The sequence below is a fragment of the Diplotaxodon limnothrissa genome, linkage group LG12, assembly GCF_057381915.1.
Source record: "Diplotaxodon limnothrissa isolate DT_005_m linkage group LG12, D_limnothrissa_male_GT1.1, whole genome shotgun sequence".
Taxonomy (NCBI): Eukaryota; Metazoa; Chordata; class Actinopteri; order Cichliformes; family Cichlidae; genus Diplotaxodon; species Diplotaxodon limnothrissa.
In genome coordinates, this window is record NC_140607.1 from 36484275 (window position 1) to 36500095 (window position 15821).

The following is a 15821-nucleotide window of genomic DNA, read 5'->3' on the forward strand; positions in this document are numbered from 1 at the left end:
TCATTAGATCTAGAGCAGTGGTTGTATTGAAAAGTGGGCCTGACAGCCCCCCCCCCCCCCCCCCCCACCCCACCCTCAGCCGCCACTCCCCAAGACACCATCTTTTCAAGCATTGTTTACTAGAGAGAGTACATAATCCAACAAGCCCATTTGTTTGAGCCATACACGGGGCCTTATTATCCCTTTGCTGCAGCTTAGCAAGAAAACTGTGTCAGATCTCAAAAAGGGAATTTCACACCATAAATAAATAAATAAACACATTTGACTTGTGCAGTTCTGCTGGACAACTACTGAATCCTGCCAGGTTAAACTAAATGGGATGGCTGATGTGTTTTGGTCAAGTTTTTATTTGTCATGTACACGTAACAAATCAGAAAACCAGAAAAAGGAAGATTCGTCTGTCACAGGACAAACATTCAGACTGTGGTAAGCATCAGTTTCAAGATGACAGATTACTATATCTAAGACATTTTTACACATTTTTAGACACACATAGTAAGAAAAGCATAGCTGTTATCAGTTACATTAAGGAGGTTCCCTTGACAAAAAGCCAGAAAGTAAGAAGACTTTGAAGCTGATGCATCCAGATTGATCCTTTTATGATTTACCCATGCTTTTCTTTCTGTGATGGGTCAAAATGCCCATTTTATAAGTAAGAAAAACATAAAAAGACATTTAATTGTTTACAGATTAAGGCTTGACATGTTTATCCTCAGAATGACAGCTAGTGTAGTAAGCAGTGAGAACGGGCACTGACTGGAAATCAAGCAAAAGGCAGTGATCTCTGCAGAAGCTGTTCACTTGTGTCATTTCAGGTCCACAGGAGCTGTGATCTTCTAACAAACTTTTTTCGCTGACCTTGAACCAGTAAGATAAAGCCTGACAAAAATAAATATGCAGTTCTGTACAGAATCACGTAATCTTGCATCTTTGTGTTACTGGTTATAGGGCATGTTTTTATTTGGGGCTTTCAGTGTTTGGGCACTTTTCCTGGTAACATCTACTGCAAAAACAGCCTAACGGGGTCGTTCAACAGGTTCAAGGGGATATGACTTTTGAAGTAGCAAAAGTCAAACTTGGGTGGAAGGGAGGGAGAAATGTTATACATAAATATGTTACTCATATATCTTCCTTATATTATTTATTTATTTATTTGTTGCATTAATCCACACCACAAACAGATAATTGCATTGTCTCTCCCGCCACTGTACACTGCTCAGAATACATTAGTCAGCTTGACGCTTGTTCACCAAATGTGTGGACGCATCAGATGAAAAGGTGGACTGAGGCCTATAAATACGGCTGCCTGAGTGTCCGGTGAGCCAGTGTTAAAACCCTGCTGTACCACCTGAGGATCTCAGCCCGAACCTCTCTGAATTCACTCCTGCGAGCGGTGTTTCATTATTGCCGTCCGGTGTTTCTTTTACGGAAAGAAGCGTCCACAGCGAAATATTTTGTCCTCGTCGCTTCAAGTGCGAATTAATCGCGTCCACGCTCTATTAACATGTCGTTTCCCTGTGCGTAAAATGCCGCGCTCAGTGCGTCCTGGCGCGGACGATTGCTTGGAAAATGTGCGGTGTCTGTTGCGTTTCCATCATGCCCCGCTGCTGTGGGTCGGTGCTGAGCAGGAGTGGCATCTCGGCGACAAAATCTGGATGAAAGAGTGTCCTTTAGAGCTCAGGCATGCATCGAGAAGTGAGATCATTGGCGTTATAAATATCCCCGTGCCAGCAGAACCACTCCAGCTACTGCAGCCGGGGTAATGCCTAGGAGCGCTGCATGCAGTGCGTGCGCACGGTTTCTGGTGCTCAGATCTCAGGAGCGAGACCAAAATGCTAGAAGTGGCCTCGCGGGTGTCTCCTTTTTGAAAGAATGAATGTTCCTCTTTACCTTCTGACCTTCGCTCACTTGATTTGCACCGCTGCGGGAGCTCAGCACGTCTCTTTGGAGCACCAACTTCTGGAGGAGGGGATCCGTTCGGGACGCAGGACTTGCAGACTCTACTGTAGGGTTGGCATCGGCTTCCATCTCCAGATTCATCCCGACGGTAGAGTCAACGGCAGCCATGAGCCCAACCAGCTGAGTAAGTCATTCAGTCCGGCCTCACTGTGCACGAAGCAGCCTAACTACTAATTTATGAAGGTCTGAGGCGTGGATGAATCCGGTGCGTCCCGCTGAGAATGCGCACTTGGATCCTGTGTTTGTTCCAATTGATCCCCGTTCTGTCTGCAGCGATGTCTATTTTGACTGCCATCCCTGCAAGTTTGAACAATGATTTACACATAAAGACGGTAAGGAGCGCGCTGCTAAACTTAGGCTGTCCGAGCCTGTGAAATATCTGAGCAGGCATCTGTTTGACGAGCCTTGTTTGTGTCTCTCCGGGGATGTTGGCAGGTAGACTATTTGTAGAAGTAACAGGTGCAACAGGATGTATTGGACTGCGACTCAGCACGACTGACATAATCGCAACAACGCGACAATATGCACAAAAAAACAGATTTCTTTTAAAACGTTTATTGTTTGTTGTACCTGCAAAGTTAATGATTTGAGCTGCAGACTCAAGTATTAAAGTGAAATTGATTTTCAGATGATTTAAGAGAAATGAGATTTTGGAACCACAAACAAACGCTGATGTTTGCAGTGCAGATATTCGACTTAAGCGTCATCCTGCACGCTGGATTGTTTAGAGCTGAAATTCTGAAATATTAATGATCATGAATGACAAAGATCAAACAAACGAGTTGATATTTGTTGTTGCTGATAAATGCATAACAGAATTCAGGAATCACAGAGTAATATAGTTAAATGTATAGGTTGGGTATGAATCTTACAGCTGCCTGTGTGTTTCTGAAGGGACGAACTAAAAAAAATCCCCCTATAGATTTGGAAAATTGAATTATGACTTGAAATGTCTGAGGTGTAACCATTTCCCCCTGTTTCAAATTCATTTACACCTCTACAGGGAGATGACTAACATCACAGTTTCACTAAATAATCTGACTTTTAGAGCATGCCTGGCACTTTGAAAGCTATCTGTTCACACTAAAAACTCCTTCACACTCAAGTAGATGTTGACCATGAACACTAGTTTCTAAGTGACAGCACAAAGTAATGTGCAATTTGACAGTAAACATTTATCTAAATAAAAACCCTTAAGGGAAAATGAACTGTTAAATTTAGCTGTTTCAAAATGCAAAAAGTCCCACCTCTCTGTTTATGAAGTCCTGTGTCAGCTAGGCCACAAAACTAAAGCCATAAATCAGATTTTCAGCTTTTACTGCACCATCAGATCCTTCATCGCTCATCCGTTGACGAAACAGCAAAAGCTCACCGTGAAAGTGCACTTGTGCCTCCATTTCATGGTCCCCTTTAGAAGAGTTGTCAGGTTACATGGATTTCAGCCATGTGGTTTTGAAGCCTGAATGACAGGGCAGCAGACTAGCAGGAGACTGGGCGTCTTGGATTTGTAATATGAAGATTCTTTTACCATCACGCAGCATCAGATTCAACTCTTAGATTTAACTCAAATGCTCACATTCGAGTTTGGATGCGAGACCTTTCTGCTTCAGGACAGCGGTTCTTTATTTATTGATTTATTTCTGTGTGGGTCCAACAGTGTGTGTGCATTTTTGGGGAGTTAGTTTCACAGTTCATTATATTTAATCTTTTGTTTAATGCAGAGGTTCTGGGACTTCTTCTGGCATTGACCGCTTCAGAAGCAGAAAAGGATTTATGCCCCACACCCCACAATTTACAGTTTTCTCAAAGTTTTTTTTTTTTATCATAAAAAGAATCTGATTGAAATTTTAGTTACATAAAGATCAGCACAGCTGCATTCACACAGTCTTGCTGTTTATATTTCCCTCATAAATCATATTAAGCTTAGGTTTTCTCTATACTTTTGTATGGCATTCAGTCATTACTCTCCCCTGCAGTAGTCTCTGAGCCTGTGTGTTGTTCCTCTAATTGAAAAAAAGTGTATTTATCCAAGTTTATTCATGGCTCAAATACTCACATAAGCCATCAGCACAGGTAAGGTTTAGTTCAACATGCTATCACTTAACCCTGTAAGACCCAGTCCATCAAAAAATAGCCAGAAAATTCAGATTTTTTTAGAACTGAGATGTTTATCAACCCTTATAACAAAATCCACTTTTTTTTGCTATATCATGCTGTGTATGATATATTTTTTATTATATTTTTATTATATATGTTTTGTATCACATTTGTATCAATTGAGTGTTTTTGGCAACTTTTTGTTAACAACAATGTTAATTTTAGACAAAAAAAAGAATTTTGTCCATAACATTTTGAAATTATGGCGAGCACTGATCATGTCTGATCATGTCTCAGAAACGTATTTATCAAATATGATACCAAGGGTATTATAGGATCAACAATATCAAGCTTTTTGATGCATGCTCAATCATCCAGGAAAGTAAATCTCCAAAAAGTTGATTCCGTTCATCTGGACGTAGCGTTTTGTGGGAGAAACGTTTCGTCACTCATCCAGGTGACTTCTTCAGGCTCAGCTGACTGCAGGTTTCCCCAAATCTTATAAACAGTACATTTGCATAATGACTGAAACCAGCCCACTGAAGGAACAATGGGCTGGGAGGTCAGCAACTTAATCTTAATTATGCAAAGTATCATAACCACTGATCAACAACCACTGATCAAAACCCACTGATCAATGACCACTGATCAAAACCCACTGATCAATGACCACTGAGATTAAGTAACTTGGATGAGTGACGAAACGTTTCTCCCACAAAACGCTACGTCCAGATGAACAGAATCAACTTTTTGGAGAATATCAAGCTTTGTTAGCAAGATAAACTAATTTACTAATCATAACTAAAGGAATAACTTTGTGGATGGTCTGTTTAAGTAGTCAGCTAGCTGCACTACAAATCACTGACAATCCTCCAAACGTGGTCCAGTTCAGTGGCATGTCCAGTTAGGCACGTGCATTTGTTCAGAACATTTCATATGGTATATTTGATGTAAATAACAAACACTTTGCACATCTTCATAGTAACACTTTAACGGTACACTTTTACGTTTGCATAAAATGTTTTCATTAATAATAAAATGGTTTTGCTTATTATTTTTGTATGAAGCAACTTTGGTATTTGGTCCTTCAGTGTTCAGCCATTAAACACGCCATGAACACTGAAGGAGGCGATGGTGGCGATAGGTTTGTGCCTCAGGAGGTGTTCTTCTGTGGCCCCCAAATATTTTATACACCAGTATCCCTCAGTTTGGTTCTTACTCATAACAACTGATTCCTCCAAAACAGCCCATAAAAATCTTTCGTCATAGAGATTTGGAATAATTAAAGATAGAACTACTGCTCCGTGTTCCCTTTTTTCTATTCATGCAAACACTAGCGATCTAAAGAAGCCTACTAAAGAGCCCACTTCCCCTGCCAGTGGCGGACCCCCTCAGACATCGGTGCGTTGGTGGTTCTTTGTGTCCGGGGATGGGCGTCCAGGTACACACCGGCTCACTCCTTGGCGGCCGCTTATCGGGGCCTGGAGCCTGGGGCTCGCTCGGGCCACTTCGGAGGTGGGGTGCCCCCGGCCTCTCGGCCTGGGGCTCGGTCACTCAGGCGCAGCTGGCTGCCGGCGGAGCTCACGGGCGCGTCACTGCAACTCCCCCTGGCTTCTGCTCCGCGGCTGCTGAGTGAGCCCTCATCTGGGACTCTCCTCAGCTCTTTCCGGGACAGTGGCGCAGCTGCCCCTCTGTTGGTCTTCCTTGGTCTCTTGTGTTCTGGGGGCCTCTGGATGTCTGGAGTTTTGATCTCCTCCACACCTGCTTCACGCCCTGGAGGACGGGGCTGTGGCCCCCCCACACCCTCTAGCAGATTATTACATGAAGGAACCTTTTAAAAAAACAAAAAACAAGCGCGTCCATGCTCACAGGTGTACACACGGGTGATCACACCCACAAACTACACCCTTTTTGGCTCCTACCTCAAAGCACACTGTGTTCTGTTGATCTTATGTGCTGCACAATAATGTTTAACATTTAGTATTTACTGTCATATTCCCATATATCATTGTGATGTTGTTTATTCTATTACTCTTGTTCTCTTCTGCTTGCTTTCTTTTTTCTTTCTCAGCAGGTGATCCAGGTGATTGATATATGCTTTTTTTTTTTCTCTGCCCGTTCTGTTGGTTTTTGTCTTTTGCCCTTCTCCCCCGTCCCTCTTCTCAGCTGTTTCTCTTTCCCTCTTTCTTTCTCCCCTTCTTTCCCCCAGTCAAGTCTGTCCCGTATTCAGTAAGTGAAAATAAAATAAACAATAAAAGGTGAATCAAATGGACCATTACGGCAAGGCTGGGATGGTCAGTTTGGTAAAGTAAATCCGTTGGGCATCTTTCTTTGCCTTTAGACAACAATTCTGAGGGCAAAAGAGCCAAACGGGACAGGCCAAAAAAAAAAGAAAAAAAAAAAAAAAAAAAGAGAGATAAGTCTCAACGGTGCAGCTGAACAGGATAACAGCGCTGACATGACAGCAGAGTAGATCATGTCAAAGTCTGTTATTCGGAGTGAGGACGAGCAGCAAGAGACAGAAAATCACAAGACGAGTAAAAATACATCCTGTCACCAGTCAATCATCAGATCATGTTGTTTGTCCTCTTAGGTGTCCTGGAGCTCTTTGCGGTTTCTCAGGGGGTCATCGGTATCAAAGGGGTCTACAGTAACAGATTCCTGGCCATGAATAAAAGAGGACGGCTGCACGCAACTGTAAGTATCCCACTCAGTTCCTACACTATTAAATTCACTCAGCACATACAGTGTGTGGATACTTGAGGGGGCACAAAGCAAGTGCTGACTGGAATGTTGTTGCCCAATTAAGCAGCTTTTAATATGATTAATTAGTTATGTGCAGTTTGGATTTATAAAGGTCAGGGCCTTACTAATGTTTACACTGTCATATATGCTTATATATTGTATGTTCATCATATTATTATTGCTAGCAAGCTGCCTTTTTCCATATCAGGCAGACACTGATCAACATTATCATCCAGCTGCAGACCTGTAATTACAATGTGTATTCGTCCACAAACTATTAAAGTGGATTACACAGAACACTAGCAGGGATATGGTGAGTGTGGAATCCAAGTGAAATCTGCTAACTTGCAGTGATGACATGTGAAATAATAGTTGATGCTACAAAAACTGTAACTAATAAGTTTTTGTAGTTTGAGTTTTTGTGCCAAACTCAGAATTAAGTTTGCCACTCAGATCATGGCAGATAGCTGCCCTTCACTGAGCCTGGTTCTGCCAGTGGTTTCTTGCTGTTAAAAGGGATTTTTTTCCTTCCCACATTTGCCAAGCCCTTGGTCATAGAGGGTCGTCAGATTGTTGGATTTTTTGTGTATTATTGTAGGGTCTTTACCTTCTAATATATATAGAGCATTGTCATGACTGTTGGTGCTATACTACTAAAGTCTTTGTAAGCTACCTAAATGAAAAACATGAGGACAAGACGTGGATACAGACCATTAAACATGAAACGCTAACACAAGAAAGAAGTGGGACATTCGGTATGCTAATGAGCGTAAAAGCATTTGGTAATGATCTGTATTAAACTTGTAAATCTTGACAGAGTATATGATCGATTATTCAGAAAGCACCATTATTCTTTGTGAGTGCACTAGCTAACTATAGCAGCTTGCTAACACATAGCTAGCTTTAGCTTTCTAAGAACAAACTACATATGGAGACAAATACCTGCTACTTGTAATTATGCTCAAGTGTTAGTCACTCACCTTGTTTGGTTAGTGAATATGCCGCTCTGTAGCATATAGTGTAGTGCACTGGTGACTGCTGCTGCTAGAAATGGGTCTGTCAAGAAGTGTAAAGCTGGATGAAAGTGGCAAATGTCTTATAAAAACATACCTGCAAAGACCTAAAAACTTTAAGTATTGTCTTTGTTGACCACTCGTCGTGCTCTGAGACTTCCTGCAAACATATAAACTCAGCACCAGAATTTGTTAACGGTTATTTTCTGCTGATATGATGCTGATTTCTGCTGGAATCAAACATCGTTTGGACTCGTGGTGCATTTATTCATTAGAATCTTTTCTGTTTGTTTTATTTATTAGCTTGTGCAGCTTTATATCTGTGCTGCATAACAAAAATCCCTAAATCTGACATCAACATGTCAAGGCACACTGCTGTAATCTGTAGGCACAGTTTTGAAGATTTTCAAATTCCCCCAAACACACAGTAAGCCCAAATCTACCCACAGCAGCTTGGCCTTGCCGCCGTGAGCAGGCCGGACAGCCAACAACCAGCCGCACTGACGAGTCATCAGCGGGAGTCTTGGCACGCACAGACATAGAAGCAGCTCCCGATTAGCATGTGCTAATGTGAAGAGCAGATTAATTCCAGTCTGGGACGTCTGATAGTATAAAGAGGAGTGAGCCATGAACTGAAAATCAATATGCTGAGTAAACAATCAGCTGGACAAGCAACAATCGGAGAGCCGGAGCGTCTGTGAGCTGCAGCGGTGCTCACGCTGAGCGATTTATGGCCCCTCAGCTCCCAGCATTGTTTCATGAAACCATGTCAGTGGGAAGCGATGCAGCGTTTTCCCTCAAAGTGGATTCTCAGCCACAGCTTGTTATTAAAATTATACACATGTGACTGTGTGCTATTCACCAGCAGAGATTTGTTAACCAGCTTATATTAGCCCTGAAATAAACTTTTTCGAGGTCTCAGTTCTTCGCAAACAAGATTTCAATGTAAACTACATCAGCTGGATATTAGGAGAAAACAATGTGACATAGCGCTGTTGGGTATTGCCTCAAACTAAAGATAATTATTTTGTTCTTCTGGAAGTCTTGAGTACACAATCACCAAGGCTGTGGAACCACCACAACTGTGTTTGGCTGACACTGTGGAAACCTTTAAAAAGCAGTTAAAAACTTAATCAATACTTTTGCATTGTTTATATTGTCTATTTTATTACTTAATGTTTTCTTTATTTTAACCTTTGTGTACAGCGCCTTGTGACTGCCTGTCTACGAAAAGCGCTTAATAATTAAACCTTACCTTACAATCATCACTGGATCAGGGATTTTCTGCTTGGTACCACAACTCCATGCCATGAACTGCATGGCTTATACTATGCAGAGGTCACCGACACTGTAATCCTAATCTGTTGGTGGTTTTGTGTGTTTTTTAGTTTATATGGACCAAGCATCACACCTTAATGTTTCCAAGGATTATTTATGGGCCCCTACAAAAGTGTTCTTGATATACCGTCTCTGATTTTGAGGCCTCGAGATGAGTGTTTTCACAGTCACTTGACAAGTGAAGTCAAATATGCCACAGATGGTCCTCAATTCTGAGCAAAAGCTACACTTTGGAGAGTGTTTGACCCAATAAACTCATCAGGAAAAAGTGTTAACAGAGGTCAAATCAGAAATCCTTTATCCCATAGACGAGTACGGGAGCAGAAATCTTCCTGCAGCTGTAGGTATTGCAATCTGGTGGCCTTAACATAGAATTCTGGTTTAATGCAATTTGCACTGGCTTCTTTTCCACTCTGGAAGCTACATTCATGTTTTATAACCTCATAGATCACGAGTGTGACCACAAAACCTTTTACACTACACTGGGTACACTGTCATTGGCTAACGATGTAGTTCTAACTATTTTAACCTCATTTTTAACTCTAATGAGGACCATGAGTCATACTGATAAATTTCATGTGTTCGTTATGACTTGAAAGTAGTGACTGACCTTATGAACTCCCCAGGAAAGCTTTTATTCAGACTATAGAGCAAGAAGCCATAGACATCTATACAAATGAGAGTTGCCTCCTGCTGGTTAGTTGAAGGAATGCATGTTTAAGCCGCTTCAACATTGGCCTCACTTTCAGATCCATTTTCTATATATAGCATATTATTATCTGTAAAATAACTCTGAAACTTTCAGTGACATCTGCCTTGATAGGTGGAGTTCAGATTTTTTCTTGTCACATTTCAACACTTTGCTGCCTCTGCAGGATGATCTCAGGCTTTTACGCTTATATTCTTGTGCACATTGCAGCTTATATAGTTGATATTTTCTTTCTTTGTAGTAGAGCTTCGCTGGTTAGATGCCTCGCACTCTGATAGTCTCGTTGCTTCCTGCAGTTGGAGTGTATTTTTGCCTCCAGAGCGGCTCTGCCTTCAGAGGAATATTTGTACAGTTAAACTCCAATCTGTGACTACAGCTGCACTGTGCTATTTAACTGTTGATGATTTGGTGGATGTAAAACCTCGGGGGCCTCAGGCTCAGGCCTCGCGGCAGGGTGTCAGGTGACGTGCTGAACTGTATCTGTTGCATCGTCTGTCATATTTACTGTTTAGATGTTTTCACAGTGGCAGTTTATTCGCTGAATAATGGGCGAGGAGACAGATGCACATTGCTCTGCGTGACCTACTCAGCAGGCTATCGCAAACATAATCTTCTGAAAGGTGAAAGGGTCGCCAGCATTTGTTAAACAAACAGTGAGGGAGGGGTTATAGATAAAAGAGAGAGTGATACACACATACATAGCTAAAAGCAAGCCTGTGTAGTGGCAGAAAATACCACTAATCACTTTAATTTGTCACAAATGAAATAATTAATTAAAGAAAGGCCTCACCACCAGGAGCTGTGCTCAGCCTGCACTTCAAAATGTGAAGTAGAGTCCTTCAGGAGACACTTATCATCACTGAGGCACAAAATAATGCCAGGTGTTCAGGCCTTTGATGACATCTCTGCCATCAGATCAGATAACCTGACTAACACAACAGCAGGATCGTGTGTGTGAGTCAGAGGGAAACAGAAGCATTACAAATATGTCAGGATTTGTCTTTTTTTTCTTGTTTCCTAACAAACAGAACAGAGAAGCTATTAAGTAACTAAATAATTGATCGTTTAAATTAAAACACTCATGCATTATATCCTTTGTTACAATAAAAAGTAATCTAATGTATTACTTTGTAACAACTGGTCTCCTTTTATGCAAATGATTGTATAAATGGAACTGTATCATGTACAGTCAAGTTATATACCAGGTTCAGAGAAAGGTGAGTTAAGTTACAACTTCATGTTGTTGGTTGAGTATTTCTGTAAGTGCTGAAATACTAAGAGTATCCCACACAAACATGTCTACAGCCCAAAGTTAATTATGTAAAAAAAGAGAAAATAATTCATGCCAGAGATCAGAGGAGAATAGAAAGACTTCCAAGTGATAGGAAGGTAACAGCAGCTCAGATAACCACTTGTTAAAAAAGAAAGCCTACCAAAGAACATCTGTGAATGCACAGCACACTGAACTCTGAGCGAGACGGGCTACAGCACCAGAAGACCACGCTGCTTGGTCTGATGAGTCTCAATTTCTGCTGTGACATTTGGAATGCAATATGACGGCATGGATCCGTCCTGCCTTATATCAACAGTTCAGGCTGCTTGTGGTGATGTAATGGTATGGTGGATTTTTTTCTTGGGACACTTGGTATCAAATGAATATGTTCAAAGGCCGCAGCCTACATTAATATTGTTCCTGAGCACGTCCATCCTTTATGACAGCAGTGTACTCATCTTCTGACGCCTGTTTCCATCAGGATCATTCGCCATGCCACAAAGTTCAATTCAACACAAACTAGTTTCTTGACCATGACAATGTTAAGAAATCAGTTGCAGTCAAACAGCCTCCACAGTCACCAAAGCTCATTTTGACACTTAGGTTTCGTTTTTTATTTAAATAAACTGAACTACGCTGTATGCTTTGTTTCACTATATTTCAGTAAAGGATCATTTTAAAATCACAGCACATTTAGTTGGAAAAATGTAGGATGTGTTATGTCTTACCTTTGTACCGAGTCTCTACAAGATGTTTGATATATATATATATATATATGTGTATATATGCATGTATATATATCAAGGATCATGGGAACGGACCCTTTAAAAGACTGTAACCTATCCTGCAGGGTAGGAGCCAGGTTAAACAGCTGTACAAGCATTATGATTTTTACAATGAGATCTCTGGAATCTGGCTGCAGCTATTAAATCCTATGAAACGCAGCACGGGCCAAATCTTCTTCTTGGTATGCATGCTTATGTGTGTATACGTGCCTGCATGTGTGTGTGAGAGAGTACATTCATACACGCTCCAGTGGATTTGTTTCCAACGTCTAATTCCCTGACTGGTTCCAGAGACGGTAAGTTGCTCAAATGTAGCATTTCATTTCAGTCCACCCACAGCTGTGACTCTGGAGTTCTATACTTTTTTCTTAAAATCGTCCTTTAAAAACAACAACTAAAAGAAACAGTCGGTCACTTTGAATAACTTAAAGGTTTGCGCTGTTCTGCTGCGGCCGCAGTGCACTCTCCTGTGACTGGCATGTTTACCGAACGCTGTAATGGCATCATTTTCTGCTATGCTGCACTCTTCAGCAAAGCAGAACAGTTTGTTTTATTTCAGAATGGCAGGAGGTTATACAAGGAAGTCATGCTGCAGCAAGAAAGCCGGCATCCCTGGGTACATGTCAAAGTTTCCCACCCGAGATATATTTAGGCACAAAACGGGAACATTCAATGAATATCTGCATCTCTGTGCATGACACGTGTGCAGAATGCAGTGCTGCATGCCAGTGTTACATCTTTACATCTCTTTCTAATACTTTGGTGGACAAAGTCTGATCAAACCTGCGACCCAAATAATACAATTTTGATGCAGTCCAACTATGTGCGTCAGGTCCATCTGGAAAACTTTAAGCTTTATGGTTCTTCTTGGATAACCAAACTATCGCAGGCATGTTAAGCAGTGTTTGGGAATAATATTTGGATCATTTAGATTATTAGTAATAATTCATTAAGGATTTTACTTTGCAGACTTGCTGATATTATCTGCACTATTCATACACGAGTAGTCTGATTTAAACCTGCCCCATTCCTCATCCTCTGTTTGAGAACCTGGGTGGGATGAAAACTTTTGTTTCAACATGAGGAAAAATCCATCTTATCCAACACAGTTTAGAAAAATACAATAACTCTGCTGATTAAATTGTAAGAAGAAGAATGATCATAAAAACGCCGGCCCATGTCTTCGTTCTGAAGTTCTTCCTGAATGAGTTCAATAGCAGATGCCTTTTGAGTTTTGTGGCTTTGCTGCTGTCAGTGAAGGTGTGACTGTGATAATGAAATCATGTAGATCAGGGGTCCCCAACCTTTTTTGCGCCACGGACCGGTTTATGCCCGACAATATTTTCACGGACCGGCCTTTAAGGTGTCGCGGATAAATACAACAAAATAAAACTAGTACCGGTACCAAAAAAGAAGAAGATTTATTCATAACACACGTGAAAATACTCAGGAAAACCGAGTTAACGATAAAAACGATAACAAAATAACGCTGGAAACCGATAAAAACCCTGAAAACCCTACATTTCACACCTGAGCCTCAACTCTCGCGGCCTGGTACCAAACGACTCACGGACCGGTACCGGTCCGAGGCCTGGGGGTTGGGGACCGCTGATGTAGATGACTTATTAAACCCATCACCAAGGAGTATCTGATGCTTCTGCACATCTGTTGCAATTATTGCAGCACAAGCATGACCCAGCTGTCTCATTAGAAATGTAAATTCATGCTATTTTTATAGTGTGTGCAGGTCCAGGTTCAGTTCAGGTTTCTGTAAGTGGACCTGAAGGTAGAGTTTGGTAGGTGAACTGTCAGGCGCAGTGGCCCGTGGACATGGGATGGACTCAAGTGCAGATTCAAAACCGGAGGCCAGGGGTGAGGTGTAACGAAAAGAGATTTTATTTTACAATGCTCAGAGGCTAACAGAAAGTGCAGACTAGAATCAATGAACATAAACTAGATGTCTGAGGCGAGAGAAAAATACTGTGATGATAACTAGATGGCAGGGATAACTGGGTGCAGGTACTGGGCAGGGGAAACTGTGGCGGGTCAGGGCACTGAAACAGAGGACAGAGCAGTCAGGGGAATCCCACAGAGGGTTGCGAGTGAATCTAAGGATAGTACACTGAGCTGTCTTACAAGCTTGCAGGTGGGGGTTGCGTGGAGGGGGGAGGCAGGAGAGGTCCAGGTGGGTGCTGCATGCAATGCAGGGAGGCAGGCAGGAGAGAATGGCAGCTCCAAAACGGAGAGGGATTACCGGCGGCAGCAAACTGGTATCCAGGAGAGCTTGGTAGGTGGGTTTCAGAGGCTGACGAGAAAAACAGAGATACGGTTAATACACAAGATTAGTCACCAAGGAACGGACGTGAGGCCGAGAAATGACTAAAGTTGGCAGATAATCTGGTGAAGACCAGTTGAGTGCGCCGGTCATAAATACTGCTGGTACGATTGCCATCAGGTGAGGAACAACAAAGACTCCACCCAGTGGGGAGGAGCTGATGCTGTGGAAAACCACCCAGACCACGACATGAACAGTAAATCCTCACGTGTGCATTTCCGGTTTTGCAGGAAAAGGACAAAAATCTCACAGCAAAGGAAATTTGTCACAGAAAGCACAGAAGCTTTTCACAGTAGTTGTGTGTATGTGCTGATGTGAAAGTGAGATCTTCTTGCAAAAAATGAAATAAAATAATAATGCTAAAAGATTTAGTAATGACTTTTTCTGTGTCCACTCACAAGGTAAACAAGTTTAGGTTACATTACATGTTTGGATATGCACAGATCAAGAATCACGTGTGTGAAAATGACTTGGGACTGTTTGCAAATACAGCAAGGTTCAATTATTCAGAAAACAAGAAAGAAATACAAGAAAATGACACGGAATAATACTTGTTAACACCCTGCATTTCCTTTCTTTTGTAGGAACGGTTCACGGATGACTGTAAGTTCAGGGAACGTTTCCAGGAGAACAGCTACAACACTTATGCCTCAGTAATCCACAGGAACCACAGGACAGGTCGCGAGTGGTTTGTGGCCCTTAATAAGAGGGGGAAAGCTAAAATGGGCTCCAGCCCCCGGGTCAAATCCCAACATGTCTCTACCCACTTCTTGCCCAGGGTCAGCATGCACGATAAGGGCGAGCAAGGCTTCACCATCACAGACAGGAGCAAAGAGAGGAGGAAAACCCCACTCCCACCACCTCCAAAGCCACCCGCGGCAAAGGCAAACATCCAAGCAGGAACCACACCGAGGCATACACAAGTCAAGTACTGGCCCAAGTACAGGTTTGGATAGGTTTATAGAAATTGGACAAATGGACGTACCCCATAAACTGACAATGGTTATTTATCACATTCAAAGCATTCCAGGTATCTACAGACTGTGTGAAAAACCTCAAAGGGCTGACAGGTACAACTGCTGAGCTTTTCTTTTTTGAAGCTATGACAATAGCTGGATGCTGTGTTTGAGTTAACGATGCTCTGTCACGTTTTACGTCGTCATCCGTGTACATACCGATGAAGCTGAAATCCATAACATTAGAAATATTCTTGATGAGGAGTATTTGACAGAGAGACTTTCAGTTTGTTCTGCTGTCTTGCAAGAATAAGAATGATGCTCTTAATCTTGCAATAATGACACTACCCCCCCTGGCTAAACAAAAGCGATTTCGTTCAGGACCACTGGTGGATAGGAGATTATTTCTGTCTGCAGTAATGTATTTTTGGTCACGTGCTTCTGTTCTAGACTGCCCCACCCATCCATGTGTCCAGGTGGAAAGCATAAGGCAATGTTGCCTGCCTCCTCATCTTTCTATGTTCATATATGGAAAGCTAGAAGTAAGGGAGGACAGTACCAAGAACCCTCCACACAGAACAGCAATGACAACTGATCTGAGATTCACTGAG

At 42.0% G+C, this 15821-nt stretch overlaps 1 protein-coding gene across 1 annotated transcript; it reads left to right on the forward strand.

The window, feature by feature from the left end:
• Positions 1 to 1872: 1872 nt before the first annotated feature.
• Positions 1873 to 15210, forward strand: fgf5 (fibroblast growth factor 5). Its single transcript, XM_085366904.1, has 3 exons — positions 1873 to 2083; positions 6650 to 6753; positions 14839 to 15210. The coding sequence occupies exons 1-3, from the start codon at positions 1873 to 1875 to the stop codon at positions 15208 to 15210; spliced, it is 687 nt and encodes a 228-aa protein (XP_085223030.1).
• The last annotated feature ends 611 nt before the right edge of the window (positions 15211 to 15821 follow it).

Excerpts from the sequence above, each read along its gene's own strand:
- fgf5 (XM_085366904.1), top strand. The coding sequence starts at position 1,873 with ATGAATGTTCCTCTTTACCTTCTGACCTTCGCTCACTTGATTTGCACC. Across the intron at positions 2,084-6,649 it reads CCATGAGCCCAACCAGCTGA|GTGTCCTGGAGCTCTTTGCG; the intron begins GTAAGTCATTCA and ends TTGTCCTCTTAG. Across the intron at positions 6,754-14,838 it reads GAGGACGGCTGCACGCAACT|GAACGGTTCACGGATGACTG; the intron begins GTAAGTATCCCA and ends TTTCTTTTGTAG.